The sequence below is a fragment of the Melopsittacus undulatus genome, chromosome 4, assembly GCF_012275295.1.
Source record: "Melopsittacus undulatus isolate bMelUnd1 chromosome 4, bMelUnd1.mat.Z, whole genome shotgun sequence".
Classification (NCBI taxonomy): domain Eukaryota; kingdom Metazoa; phylum Chordata; class Aves; order Psittaciformes; family Psittaculidae; genus Melopsittacus; species Melopsittacus undulatus.
In genome coordinates, this window is record NC_047530.1 from 108,999,206 (window position 1) to 109,014,202 (window position 14,997).

A 14,997-nucleotide genomic window follows, 5' to 3' on the forward strand; every position below is an offset into this window, starting at 1 on the left:
CTGGAAACCACTCACAGTGGATATGAAAGAAGTATCCTACACAGTGCTGGAAAGCGCAATTTTCTTCCCATAAGGAGAGTCTGTTTTACACATAATGCCTATGATAAGAAATCAGGACGTTAAATCTGCAACACAACTGTGTAAACAGTGCTCTTTGGTGTCTGCAGCACTGACACAGGGCAGGTTGGATGTGAAATTTCATTCGCATTGATGTAGAACCTTTCATTACAGATGCTGAAAGCAACTTGCTGGAAAAATTACCCTGTAGCAAAATGGTACAGATTGGGTTTAGATTTGCTGTTTGTTACTGCAAAATACTTTTCAATTGCAAATTTAAATCTTGTTTCTATTGGGGCAAAAAAGAAAAAAGGATTCTTTAGAGTGGTAAAATGGTGATTTTTTTTCTCCCAAATTATTTCCTTCTGGGGGAGAGTGGAACTGAAACAATGTAGTGAACATGCCAAATGTGATTTCTGGCACAGACTGTAAGGTGCATCAGTATTGGAAAGGCTATTTCTCTTTCAAAGGCAAAGCAGTTCTACCCCTAGTAGTGAAGAGCTCTTTAGAGAACAAATACATCTTGTGTTAATAGGGAGAGCAGGTATCAGGACACCCACCCAGCCTTTACACTTCCCTCTGTCACTGTCAGCGAGTAAATTACTTGATTCCTTACTCACCGATTCCCATTCCATCAAGAAGGATATAGCAATATACACCCATCACATTCAGATGGTGTTAAGATTAATCAGTGTTTGTCATATGTTTTCAAGTGACAAGGGACAAAGCTACCAGCAGGATAAATGCTTCTGCCCTCACTGCCTGGGCTTCCAAGGCCCACGTGTTATTGTGCCTGATGACCCCCAAAGCCTTTTCTGAATATCATCCTCCTACGTTCAGCTTGCAGGATGCTGTGGAAGCAGAAATGAGCTGGTGCTGAGCTATACTGTGGTATACCATGGATACTACGGAGAAGGAAAGGAATAGAGTTCACTGTGAATAATGCACACACACACAGATTAACAAAAAATACAAATTGGGAGAAGAAAAGCAGGAAGGAAATGTTCCAAATCCTTGGAAATTAGTGCATTTGCTAAAATTTGGCTCCGCAAAAATCTCACAGTGGCAATAAGCACTCTGCCTGGATGGACTTTCTAACAGTCTCCTGAAATTAGAGGAGTATAAAGAGAAAATTAGCAGGATTGTGCTGGAATCATTTTCAATAATCAAAGGAACAGAACAGCATCTGAAAGCACTCAGCGCTTGAAGCCATGCCACATGCTTTTACCAATTTCCAAACCAAAAGCATAGATGCTTTGTAACTTTAACAAAACACTCTCGAATACCAACTTGGTGCGCTACAACAAAACACTCTTAAGATCAGCCGATTATTAAACAATCACTGCCTCATGTAACTCTGTGTTTTGATGACTTTAAAGCCAAAAACAAAAGCTTATGTCCATTTGCAGCTCAACCCCCCTGGCGCTGGGATAGAAATGTGCCATAACCATGGCTCACATGTGTGACAAGCTACAGGAATGCACGAGCACATGCTGCCTCTAAATGCTATGCATAAACTGGAATCTGTAACTGGGTTTGGCTGCTGCTCCCACTGGCTGTGTAAGAATGGGCCCATGCATATGGAAAATAAAAGGTCGATATTGTACCTAAATAAATGCAGAGGCACAAAGGAGCCTACCTCCCGTGGAACAACAAAGCAGACGTTGACTCAAACATGATGACACAATATTGCAGTGCTGCTCTGAGTAATTTCCCAAGAATCCCCTGAAATCCCACATATCGAGGTGACAGGAGAGGATGCAAAGCCTCTTCACTCACACCAGCTGGTGTCATGCTGAGAAGGCACACAGAAGCATTTCACATCATAAAGCTACAGTGACCTTTCGTTTTATCACTGTAGACCCGAATGCATGCCTCTTCATTGCTTTATTGTGCCTATCTCTGCTTGGAATGAGCTTGGTGTAGGTGTAGGAGACAGGCTCCTTCCCACCCTCCTGACCAGCCTGTGCTATGTCTCCAAGCACTGCCACATGCCAACAGCTCTCTGGCTAGAGGTATTCACCCATCTTTCACCAAATGGTACCTACCTCCAATTGCCTTACATTTATCACTGAATAAGGTATGCACAGAAGCATCCTGATGAGCACACAATAACTCATCACCTCCTGCTATCCTGCTCCCCTGGCAAAGCCCTGGTGATTTGCCATCTGGGATGAAAGTCAAATTGCAGGTAAATAAATGCAGGAAGCTAGCAATCTTCTAAAATACACTTGCAGTAAAAGACAAGAAGACCAGCTCAAAAACATGCTTTGAAGCATTGGAATGAATCATACAAGCTCTTGACACTTCAATCAGAAACAATTTTGCCTTCAAGTATGGGGAGACTCCAGTAAAAGTTATCAGAAACAGCATTGTCACATTCCTGCATCAACAAAGGGATAATAATATCACCACATGTATCCCTGCACCACAAAACTACACACTTTCAAGGGCTACAAAATAAACCCCAATCTGGATGCTGAACAGCAGTCTAAAAGCCAGCAGCCGAGGTTCGTTGGGCACATCCCTTAACTATTCCCAAAGATCTAATCTACGAATGCTCTTCAAAATAATCCTCTAGAAATCACATCAAGCACCTTGTCTCCAAAACTGGGTATTAGAATTGAGGTCAAATCTCATCATTTTTAATAAGAATGCAGGATCAAGATTTAAATGGCATGTGTAATGAAAAGCACAGGAATTATATCTGTCCCAGAAAGCAGTAGAGAAATCCATTGTTAAATGAATATATATTGTAATTCTGAACTCTGTCATGCATGTCTGGGCTTTGCATAAGAAATAATTAATTGCTAGATGGTAACACAGTCCTGAGGAGATAAACAGGCTGGGATTCAGGGTGTCTCTGCCTTACTTACTCTATTGATGCCAAGGGCTTGAAACAAGTACTTCTCTTGCAAACCCAATGCTGATAAAACCAAAACCATACAGCAGGAAATACTACTTTAACTAAAACACTTTAATGCATTGCTTTTTTAAAAGACTGGCATTTTATATTGTTGTACTGCAATAAGCAAATCAAAGTATTAAAGGTGGAGAGACATCTGCATTCTTACTGTGGTCCCTCACCATCCCTGAGGAGCACTGCTCCCCAGTGGGGATGACGCCAAAGTCATCAGCATCCTATGCTTAGGTTTGCCGATTCAATCAAATCCTGTTATCAACAGCAGGCAGAGAAACTGTTTTCTCCCCAAAATGGATGTCAAACTAAAATTATAGGCTATTTTATGAACAGAAGCTGTTTATTAGTAAGTTTTGAGGTGCTAGATGGCAGCAGAGAGTGTTTTGTTTCAACAAAACCCTAAAAAGACAATCTGAAAACAATCCCAAAGCAAGTTAATAGTGTCAAGCTAATGGGCCATATAAAAGTGTCAGTAAGAAATGATCAATGTCGTGTAATTTTAAGGCAACAAAAAGGCACAAGCAGCTCCAGAAACTTGCTCTTTGAAGAAAGCTCTCCGATATAAAAGGCATAATGAAAACCTTCACTGTTTTGGCACTTGGATCCATTACATCTGTTTGTGGATACCAAAAAAGTATGAAAGAAGAGTTGTGTAATGCGTTTCTCCGCAGCTTTAGTTTAATATAGCCAGATGTCCTAATCCTGTCAAAATATTTACTAGTAAATATTCAGGAGAATCAGAATCACACCTAAAGTCTGGTCCAGATCCAAACGTCATCAGTCCTCAAAAGATTCTAACTTAGGAGTTAGACACGAGATTTTGCTGGCATTTTGAAGGAAAATCCATCCTGTTTCTCATCTATCCCCAAGGACTGATCATTTCCCATCACATGCTTGGAAGAGGTAAAGCATTCAAATTCTACCCCCTGGATGCTGGCTTCTGCAGCACTCCCACACTCCAGAGCCTGGGAATACACAACAGGGCTGCCCTGAGGCTGCTGCTCCTATGATCCTTCACGTGGCTTCTCCTTGCGTATTCTGGGGATGTTTTCTGAGTAATCTTTAAATGCTGGGGAGGATTGAGAGTAAGGAGGAAAAACCCAGATACGATGACAACATTCTAACCCCTAAACCAGTTAATTTAAATGGGAAATGTGGTAAGGATGAATATTAAGTTGATGGCATTGAAGTCATCAGCTGTAATTGTTTCTTAATTAATGACATGAAGTTGTAAAGCCTGTTACGCAGAACCTTGTCTTAAGGCTGGTGGAAAATGGAAAAATACAAGGCAGAATTAAGAGTTAGATACATATTAAGTTACCATAAATGTGGCCTAAACCACAAAGAGAACACAACAGAAGTATTTTTCCCTATTCCTGTGCATAGAGCACTCAGGCCTCAGGGAAAGGGGAACTCTCCTTTCTGCAACAGTTTGAGTCACGTATTGATTACAGCAAAGTTTCATACGGAATTAATGATGTTTTTTTGTCTGTAACTTTACCTAAATGTGTCTTATTGTTTGCCTGGGGGATTTTGTCAGGCTGGTTTCATACCTGGCTCAAGTCCTATGTCTTCTTATGCATGTATCGCTATGACACGTCACAGGAGACACACAGCATAGAACTGGGTGTATAGAAAAACTGAAAGACTACTTGAGCAGCCTACACCTTCATGCTGTAGGACAACAGCATACTTGTAGATATGAGCTATACACTACAAAGGAAATGTTCAGCTAACAAATACAGGAAGCTCTTGATTCAACACAACAAAGAGCTGAAAATCATGGAATCATATTATCATGGAATCCCAGCCTGGCTTGTGATGGAAGGGACCTTAAAGCTCCTCCAGCTCCAACCCCTGCCACAGGCAGGGACCCCTTCCACTGGAGCAGCTGCTCCAAGCCCCTGTGTCCAACCTGGCCTTGAACACTGCCAGGGATGGGGCAGCCACAGCTTCTCTGGGCACCCTGTGCCAGCGCCTCAGCACCCTCACAGGGAACAGCTTCTGCCTAAGAGCTCAGCTCAGTCTCCCCTCAGGCAGAATAAGGTCTTATAACAAGGTAATTATTAGCCTGAATGATGTCTATGAACCCAGTGAGGTTTCTTGAACTTTCTTCTTCCACAGGATTCTCTCCAATTAAAAACACCCTTAAAAATCTAACAAAACATATTAATAACAAGTAATCCCCAAGCCTGACATAAAGGAGGCTTCAAATAACTAAATATGGACTCTCAGAAGAGCAAGACATCAGGAACAGCCAGACAGATTGTCAGTCAGCATAAATCAGCACAGGGTGCAATGGCAGAGGATCTGACAAGCTAACTCTGCCTTTTCTCTAGGCAAAATGTGGTAAGCAAGCCTTCCTTAAAAGCCTGATAGTTAATGTGCTTTGAGGTGGAAACTATAAAAAGGCTTTATTGTGGGAGGGAAATCCTTGTACTGTGCTTTATATTTATGGAACAAAGAAACCCAAATCCACTAGGAAAAAAAAAGTCTATATTTATCCTAAGTCAGTCACTTTTACCCAGGACAAGCAGTTTCTTCCACACTTGATATCATCTTTAACACATTGTTTCTCATCAAATGACTAGTGGTGATAAGAATTTCCTCAGATAAGAAGATTCTATTTCTAAGCAGTAAAAATAAGTATTATCAGATGCTACTTGGCATGCAAATTTACAAGAATGGAAGAAAATCCCTCCACCCAAGCATCTAACGTACTCATTTTGGCCAGTGTTACGTTATACAAAGGAGCAAGCCACGTTCCAGAGGTGCCCAGTCATTCCTGGGACCCTCAGACATGTAATGCTCCAGAATAAAGATGCTGAGCAGTGAAACAATTAGTTTTCTGGTATTCCATGTGCCACAGGATCTTATAACTGATTATTTCCTACACAATACCACATTAACAAAACACTACAGCTTGGAAAATGAGAGGACACCAGAATTTGTGTTGCTTTCACAACTTGCAATTTGACTGCTTTGCAGTTTCTAAGTACATTTCCCCCTCTCTTTAAATGTGAATGGACTGCAGTTGTTGAATGAGAACCTATTCCTTATTCTGCTGCTAGTGGTGTGTGACCCCAGACACTATGCACTGTTCAAATACAGCTGAAAAGCCAGAACCATTATAGCCATCCTGTCTCCTGGATGTGCCACCACTACTGCCTTGTCCCTTAAGTTTCTATGCTTCACGAGGAGGTGACAACACAACCCTGCATGCTTCCATAGCACCTCCTCCTCTGGCTTCCCAGACAGACTGTTCCCAAAGACACCACAAGCAACCGTGGAGGGCTGCTCCTCACTCCCTGTCTAGCTCACAGTATTATTCAATATCTCTTAACCATGGTCACAGAAGCACAGGGTAAAGAACAGCTAAGCAAGCAGCAAGGTGGGGAGAAGTGATGCTTCAAGTTATTTCCTTGCAGGGGAATGCCTTATATGAGCCCTGGATCCATGATGGATGTCATGCACCTGAAATGCCACTGCCTTCTGAGCTTGGGTTTCTTGGTAGCACTGATCAACACCTTGCTCTGCCACAGGTAGCACAGAAACAATGATACCTAATGTCTGTTGTTTCCTAAAGGAAAGGCACTCAGGCTCCTACCCTGAGGGTTACTGCTGCTGATGGCTTGAAACTGCTGCTGTGAGAGTCCCACACTGCAACCTGGACCAGAGACACAACTGTCTGTGGCTGGATTCTGCAGCTGAACCTTCCCTTCAGCAAAGCAGCAAGGAAAATAGGGTAGCAGAAATACTGCACATCTTGCCCACATTCTGTCATCTTAGCAGAGCCTCCCACAGCTTATCCTCAACCTGGAGCTCCACTCGCTTTCTGCTGCCCAGAGGGAGGCAGAGGAGGCTGGAAAGAGCAGGAGGAAACTGCCAGGCTTACAAGAGAAGGGGAAATACCACATATATCTGTAGTATCATGCAATCAAAGACCATTGTAACAAAATGAAGTGGTCATGAAGGATAAAAAGGTAACCTTATTTCTTGCAGCACCTGAGTTTGAGGTCCTGTTGTTTGAGCTCCTGCTCTCACTTTCCTCACACAGGCTCTCTCCTGCCTCCTTGATCCAATTGACTGCTCCCATGTCCCCTAACCCTCTACTCTGGCAGAGGTCCCCACTACCCCAGTGCTGGGAAGAACATTACAGAGCACAAGACATCACCCCCAGCTGCCTTAGCTGATCTTTCACTTCATTCCCCTCAAAGACGGAGAAATTGCCCCAAATTTGGCAACAATAACAGCACACTCCGGGCACCACAGCAAGATTCAGACCCCTTTGAGCCAAAACCAGAGCAGGCGGGTACCACTGCATGGCTGCAGGAGTGTGGCTCTGCTTTGTTTCAGACACAGCAGAACACCCGTCTCCATGTCCCACTCAAACACAGCTCCACAAGTTTTGCTGCAACTTCCATTTAATTTGGAATCCACCCCGAGGTAAAAAACCCATCAGGGAATGGAAAATTTCAGCTCAAACGAATTTCCAATGTGGCAAAATTACAAGCTAATGGGAACAGGATCTGAACCAGGGGGTGCAGGACAAGCCTAACTAAACCCAGCACCAGCAGCTCCACCTCCAAAGCGTATTTTGACCCGCTATGTAATTAGACACAATTCCACAAACAGGAATTATATAAACCACTCTGCATATATTAGTTTCAAAGGCCGCAGCCATTCACTGGGTACATCTTTCCATCCACATGGATCCAATTACAGAATAGGCACCCAAACTCTCTGGGACAACCAGAAAAGAAAGGAACGGGTGAGCCAAGATGACTGTGAGCGCACTCTGGCATTGCTGCACTCGGACAAGCATCACAAACCCACTTAATTCTTAACAGATTGCTCTAAATGTATTCACTGCAGGCTGTTGCCTTAAAATTCCTTTATTCCCTCAAGCCTACACCCTTATCCCACCTGTGTTTTTCTATGGAGTTACCTGGTGTGAAAAGGTCACCTTCTAAAGAGCCTGCTTGGAGCAAAAAGGAACGCCGTCATACAAACATGTCATTAGCACATGTTAAAACAACACAGAGGAGCTGGTCAAGCTGAGTAATGCAGGGAGGCTGAACTGCTTTTCTCTTCCTGGAAAACTCATAAACCTGCCTATAAAGGCCATGAACCAGCGTTTTCAAAGATTCCACCTCCTTGTATGGCTTGGATTATATTTTCCATGCCAGATGCACGTTTAACAGAGTAATACAAACAGTGCAGCTTCTTAATGTACTCTTTTTAACACCACGACAGTTTGTAAGCTATTTCCCCCAACATATGACTAGTTATGTTTTTACTGAGCCCGTATGAAGAGCAACCCATTTGGCAGGATGAGTAGTGATTCCAATATGTAGCCCGAGGGTATTTAACCTCCAGACCTGCCGCCATCCTGCTGCATGGAATCAAGTCCATTCCTAGAAAACTCCCCAAGGGTTTGTGTTGTGAATAGTAAAAGGCACGGTACGGTATGTACAACTCCATAAAAAGCACAGAAAACCACCTGCAGACCAGGAAACATTGAGCTGTTCATCAGGTAAATAGAGCTCTGTATCACAGTCACTTTTTAAAGAGGAAAGTTGCACAAGTGCTTTAGCAAGTTTGATAGCAAAGACTCCTCAGCCTTGCTGAAGTAGCTGCCTAATTTCTAACCAGCTTTCACTGGTTATTCCATATACCTTTAAGGTACAACCACAAGAAATGGTGGTTTTTTTTCCAAAGTGTGTTTTCCCAGCAGCTGGAATGGCCTCTCTTCAGTGCTCTACTGTGCTGTAATCTTACACTTCAAATAGTTAAAGAGGGCCAGCAGGAAAGCTGGAGAGGGGCTTGGGACAAGGGCCTGTAGGGACAGGCCAAGGGGAATGGCTTGAACCTGCCAGAACAGGGGAGACTGAGCTGAGCTCTTAGGCAGAAGCTGTTCCCTGTGAGGGTGCTGAGGCGCTGGCACAGGGTGCCCAGAGAAGCTGTGGCTGCCCCATCTCTGGCAGTGCTCAAGGCCAGGTTGGACACAGGGGCTTGGAGCAGCTGCTCCAGTGGAAGGGGTCCCTGCCTGTGGCAGCGGTTGGAGCTGGAGGAGCTTTAAGGTCCCTTTCAAACCATTCTGTGATTCTATGATAATCCAAAATTAGAAACATATAGTAGGAAATAGCCATCAGGGATGCCACCATAGTACACTGCTGTCCTACAAGTCAAGTATTTTGGCAAATCCTAAGTTTTTTGCATTTTTCAAGGCAATTATTATAATGTTGCTTACTCTTAGTCTTAACCTGCTGCTTATAAATACCACACAACCGTGTCTTACAACAGTGAATCCCAGCATTTCAATCAAATTACAGAACAAGTGGCAAATGACAAAGTATACTTTAAAAAGTTCTGTTTTCTACACATTTACACATTAGAAAAAGAATACCTTTTGACCAAGAAAGAAGAAAAAAGCTCGTATATCAGAGGGAAATAATCTCAACTTCAATCACATCTAAAGCTCCGTTAGCAGGTTTGCTGTATGAGCCTTTTGAATTTCTTGTACACTCAGCAAGTAGATCTGATAGTAAACATCAAACCAGGCAGGCAGCTTTTGAAAACCCAGGCTCAGCTGATACAACTCTTTTAAGTCAAGTTCAAAGTGAAATTTGAAGATGAGATAGCAAACTACACCTGAGTGTTCGTGACATTCAATAGGAGAAATCGGCAGCTCCACGCTGCAGCGTACCCTGGGTACTGCTTCCTAACTTTCATCTTGTCTGCTTTGCCTCTCCCTTCCCAAAATAACAGAGCAAAATTAAAAGGGATAAGGAACTCATGACACGTTTAAAACAACAATAATGGAGAGTAAGCAATACATAACACACAAAATCAAGGCAAAACCCACCCAGTCCTGCTGATCAGTGTTTTATACTCATTGGAGACTCCACAAAGCCCCACACCTTCTGCTCCAATGGACATGGTGCATCTCCCCTGTGAGCTCTGCACTTTCATCCCTGAGCAGAGCCTATTTCACCTCATTGGCATTCAATACTGCAAATCGCTATGCTGCAGGCCACTATCCAACTTCTTTGGGGCAGATGAATACCAGAACTCTTTCAAAAGAGGAATAACTTAAGATATTCAGTCTAAAATATCTCTGTTCTGCCTTTGCTGCCAATGGTAAGACTTGCACAAGTGTTGGTCTGCATAGAAGAATTATCAGTTCACATCAAAAAGTCAAAGCTTGTTTGCTATCACCTGATGTAAAGTAACTTACATGATGCGAGCTGCAATACAAAACATTACCTAAAACCTTTACCTGCTGGAAAACTGAAGTAAAAGGTAAAAGTCACCTGTGCTGTGGCAGGGTAATGTCCTACTAATAAAGAACGATTCACAACAGATTGACTTACAACACATCTGCCCTATTAGCACACACCAACGGAAGAAAAGCTGTTCCAATGATATGCCCAAACCCATAAGTAAGACTCTAACAACTTGTTTTAAATTCTCCATCATTTCTCATAGGATGACAGTCGATATTACAGGATTATCTACTTTCATAGCCCCTGAGGGATGCTTGTCTTGGATGCCACAACTGGAGTGGGAAGGAAGAATTACAGAACCAGTGTCTGCATTCCAGCTCTTTCTCTGGCCAGAGATGTCCAGAAAGCAGCACACCTAACTGAGCACAACCCTTTCCTAAAGACAGTATAAGTTTAAGCTATGCTTCAAACTGGGACTGACTAGATCATTTCATTACAAATCAGGATAGAAGGAGAAGATGTGGTAGCTAAGTAAAACCCGGACCACAGGACTGCAGATGATTGTCAAACAAGTAACCAGAACATCCTTTCCCAATGTTTCAACAACAGCATGACTGTATTTTGAGCCAGCAAAGAGGATGGGGGATCTAGTTCTGGATCTGTATCTCTTTGTGTCTAAGTGCTGTGAAAACCAAGGCAAAATTAGATGTGCTACCTTGTGTGTCAGCTTCTACAGAACAACTGGAGCATGCTCTTACCTTCACAGATTCTGTCCAGTCGCTGTCGCTTCACTTTGTGTTTATCCACAAGTGCCATTCTTAAGGGTGTTCTGCAACTTCCCAATTCAAAAAGCAAAGCAGTCCCCCAGGAACTTAGGAATATTCACAGGAATCGGCGTGCATACCGCCACTGTTGATCCTGCAGAGGAACAAAAGGGTTCATGAGGATTGCTGGCATGCCAGATGAAACCTCCCCATCTCCAACCCTGGTATCCCATCAGTCCCACATCTTATACTGCAAATCAAGCTTGCAGCCCCTTTATTGTCCTTGCAATCAGAAAGCACGGCATTGTACACAAGAGCTGCTGAAGCATGGTATGGCCTTCCTGGTTTTGTTTGTCTTAAAACCCTATTTCTAGCAGATAAAATCCATTCAGCTATTTTGTAGGCTCACAGACACTGCAAGATTATTAGAGAGTACATAAAAAAGGGAAAGCAGCTTTTGCTCTTCCAGTACTTTCACACATACAGACACCACTTTTATGCCTTATTTAACCCTTGCTCTGTAAAGGTAATCAATGGAACTTGAATTTACAATGAGACCTTCATACATATTCCAGTGGTCACCCTATCCTGTCCTTATTTTGGTACATGAAGGGTTAACATTAAACTTTGGATGACAGAGCTGCCGTTTCTAGTGTACACACTTTTAAATGCCAGTGAAATAGAGCAATCCATAGAGCAGTATGTGCAGCTGATTCACAACAAATGCCCAACAAAGGGACAAGAGCTGCAGGCTTCTCTACATGTTGGTGACACAGAGGAAGACCCTAAATGGATCCTCTCAGGTCTTTTATTCCTACAGAGAGCCAAAGGTTTGTTCAAGCCCTGAATGATCGACCTGAGCTCAAGCTGCAGACCCTGAATGTGCCATGGTGGCATTTTTACCCAACAGCTATGAGTCTTTCAAAGCAAGTTCCATAACAGCATTCATGAATCAAGACATACGAGAGAAGACCTCATGCTGACAGTGGAATTCAAACCATTCAATACTACATGCATTCATTCTTTTACCAAGTTGTATTACCAGCGATTCAATATCCGCTTTCATATTTTAAAGGTGAAGACAGATGACCCTGATAAGAGCTGCAAACCTTCCAGGGTTGCCTCCTGCTTAAGAGACTCCTGCCCTCCCCCAGCCATCCACCAGCTTTTAAGCCCACTTAAATGCAATAAAAAAGAGCAGAATTAGTGGAAAGCTGTGATTTCTAGATACAAAGCAAAATGCCACCATGATTTGGGTGGGAAAAGGGATGAGAAAGAAAAAGACAGGCACAAGCACAGCAAGAAACCCTCTCCTGTGTAGCCACCTGTACTGCGCTGTGCAATAGACTCTGCCTACATAGGCTGAGCGTGTGATACACTCAACCACTCTGCCTACGAAGTACTAGAAGGGGTTAAAAACCCAAATAGGTTCTGGAAAGCCAGCAATAACCACAAACTTGGTACCATTCATTCAAACTGACCCCCAAACAGCTCCTCTGCAGTGGGTGAATTTTCACACTGCCTTGTTTGCAAGCAAAGGTTCACATAAAATACAGAAAACACAAGAAGAAGATGCTGAAAACCAGGAAAATCCAAGTTGATGCCCAAAAACTGACCCTGGGCAATGGCTGTAACCTCAGCTTTTGCTTCCCCTTATGTAGAGCTGCAATAGCAATGCTTAACCCCTCTGGAAACCCTTCAGCTTCTTCAGATTCACACAGTCCCGTCAGGCATTTCTACCTTGTGTTTTATTCCTCTGCAACAGCACCCAGCTCTCCTAAAATCACACCAGCAAAAGCAATAACTTCCCAGCAAACACAGTTAACAAACACGACAGCCCAGGCTGAGCACGCTGGGGTAAAGGCTCTAACAAAGCCGCCGCATACCGAGATGACAATTTCATGGGTATTATTGTTATTATTATAAATGGTTATCAATTATGCATCACATTGATAGTTAATTTCGGAAAGGAAAAGGGTTGTGTTGGTACAACTGAGTTCTGACTAAAGGAAGATGGGTGATTTCCTGGTAGTTAATGGCCAATTTCCCAGCAGCGCGACTGCAGCGTAATCTCTGAGATTTATAGCAATAATTAATTGATTTCTTCTTAAGCATAGAGATGCTAAAGAGCACGATTCCCACTCACATTAATAATTAATGCAACGTTCTAAAAGAAGCTGAGAACTTCAATTCCACAGGCAGGAGCTTGTTACAGTCAAAATATTTCTTACAACAAGGATCAAACTGTTAGTGTAGCTAAAGCCGGAGCAGGGAATAGCATTTCCACAATGAATATTTAAAAGTATACACATGAATTTTACCTCTATTTCAGGGAGAAATAGCAGGTTATAAGAAAGTCATGGTAGGGGAGAAGTTAGTATTTTGTGTTGGAAATGCTCAAATGGATCATTAGGTTGCAACTCTTTTTCCTGTTTTCTCCCAAACAAAAAGTCAATATCCAAACTGTATTTGATTTTGACAGAGCACATCTTCTGATGGACAAATGCTTCCATTATGTTCTTTTCCCTCTTGTCATCTCAATTGCCTGCATTATTCCCTGGAGGAAAACTTCCTACAAAAGAAACTAATAATAATCAGAGAAATTATTGCTCATATTAGCAGAATCCTGCATAGCTTAACATAATGCCTGTAACTGAACTCCTTCCTAAGGATGTTAACTATTCCATATTGGCCTGACAGGTACCCATGATGGCATCAACCATCAGTAAAAGCCCAATTTGAAAGACTTATTAAATACATGGCAGGAGCTTCCAAGCAGGATTTGGCAGGGATGGATAAAATGAAGGAAAGCAGATATGAGTGGCACAGGAACAAGCAGACATTCCCCAGTATGAAGCTGCAATTAAGAAACCAGTTCTTCCATTCATGGAATGGAGGATGCAATTAGATGCACATCCAACTTCAATCCATCCTCAATGGTTTCTACATCTAACCCCATCTCAAAGGCTAAATGTCCCCTTACAATAAAATAAATACAATCAGGCTCAGCAGAACAAAACTCATGGTCAGCAATTAAAATAAGAGGAAAGCTCATTGTGTAAGGAAATTTGAGGGAGGCAGACGCATGCACAAAAACTACTTCATCTTCAGCAAGATTAGGAAACAAGTGAAGTGATTTACATACAGTAATTGCATGGCCGTGTTAGCCTCCAACAGTGTCTTTCAAAATGTAAATTTCCTTGAAAACCCTCGGACATGCTGATAGCCCAGCAGTTATTTATTTATTTAAAAGAAGGAATGTACTTAAATATGATGTTTTTGGGGGAAAAGTACCCAATCCTGACATAACGCATTAAAAAAGCTTAATACTGCTCATTAAATACCACAATCTATGAGCCAGAAAATGAGAGCAGAGAAAGCTACATTAGGGCTTATTTTTCCAGCTTTTGATGGAAAATGTGTAGAAAGAAAAGGTGATTTTCGAAAACAGGAGGCACTGTTAGCTAACAGTAAGACAAAGGGGACTTGGCAAAGAATATGTTGTTTGCTGAGCTCTCTTTCAATTATTACTGTTCTATCATCTTTTCACTGAGTAAGTAGGTAGCATAGGAGTAAAAACATACAATGGTCTGTGCTGGAATGGACCTTAAAGCTCATCCAGTTCCAACCCCTTCCACTGGAGCAGCTGCTCCAAGCCCCTGTGTCCAACCTGGCCTTGAGCACTGCCAGGGATGGGGCAGCCACAGCTTCTCTGGGCACCCTGTGCCAGCGCCTCAGCACCCTCACAGGGAACAGCTTCTGCCTAAGAGCTCAGCTCAGTCTCCCCTGTTCGGGCAGGTTCAAGCCATTCCCCTTGGCCTGTCCCTACAGGCCCTTGTCCCAAGCCCCTCTCCAGGTTTCCTGTAGCCCCTTTAGGCATCTATTTCTGAGCATCCATCACACATGCTGCCATCAAACCACAGTGGCACCCAGCAGGTGATTCAGAGCCCCCATTCCCCTTGCTCCAGAAAAAACCTTGTCTCACACATTCCTTCCCTGTGCACAGTCCCAGGAAAGTGGAATGCTG

At 42.9% G+C, this 14,997-nt stretch overlaps 1 protein-coding gene across 1 annotated transcript in view; it reads right to left on the reverse strand.

Annotated features, from left to right (window-relative positions):
* Nucleotides 1-14,997, reverse strand: part of CTBP2 (C-terminal binding protein 2) — a 136,827-nt gene that overhangs the window by 48,770 nt on the left and 73,060 nt on the right. Inside the window, exon 2 of the mRNA XM_034062115.1 lies at nucleotides 10,965-11,124. Within this exon, the coding sequence (XP_033918006.1) occupies nucleotides 10,965-11,022 (58 nt within the window). The 5' untranslated portion in view covers nucleotides 11,023-11,124. The remainder of the gene's footprint in view (nucleotides 1-10,964; nucleotides 11,125-14,997) is intronic.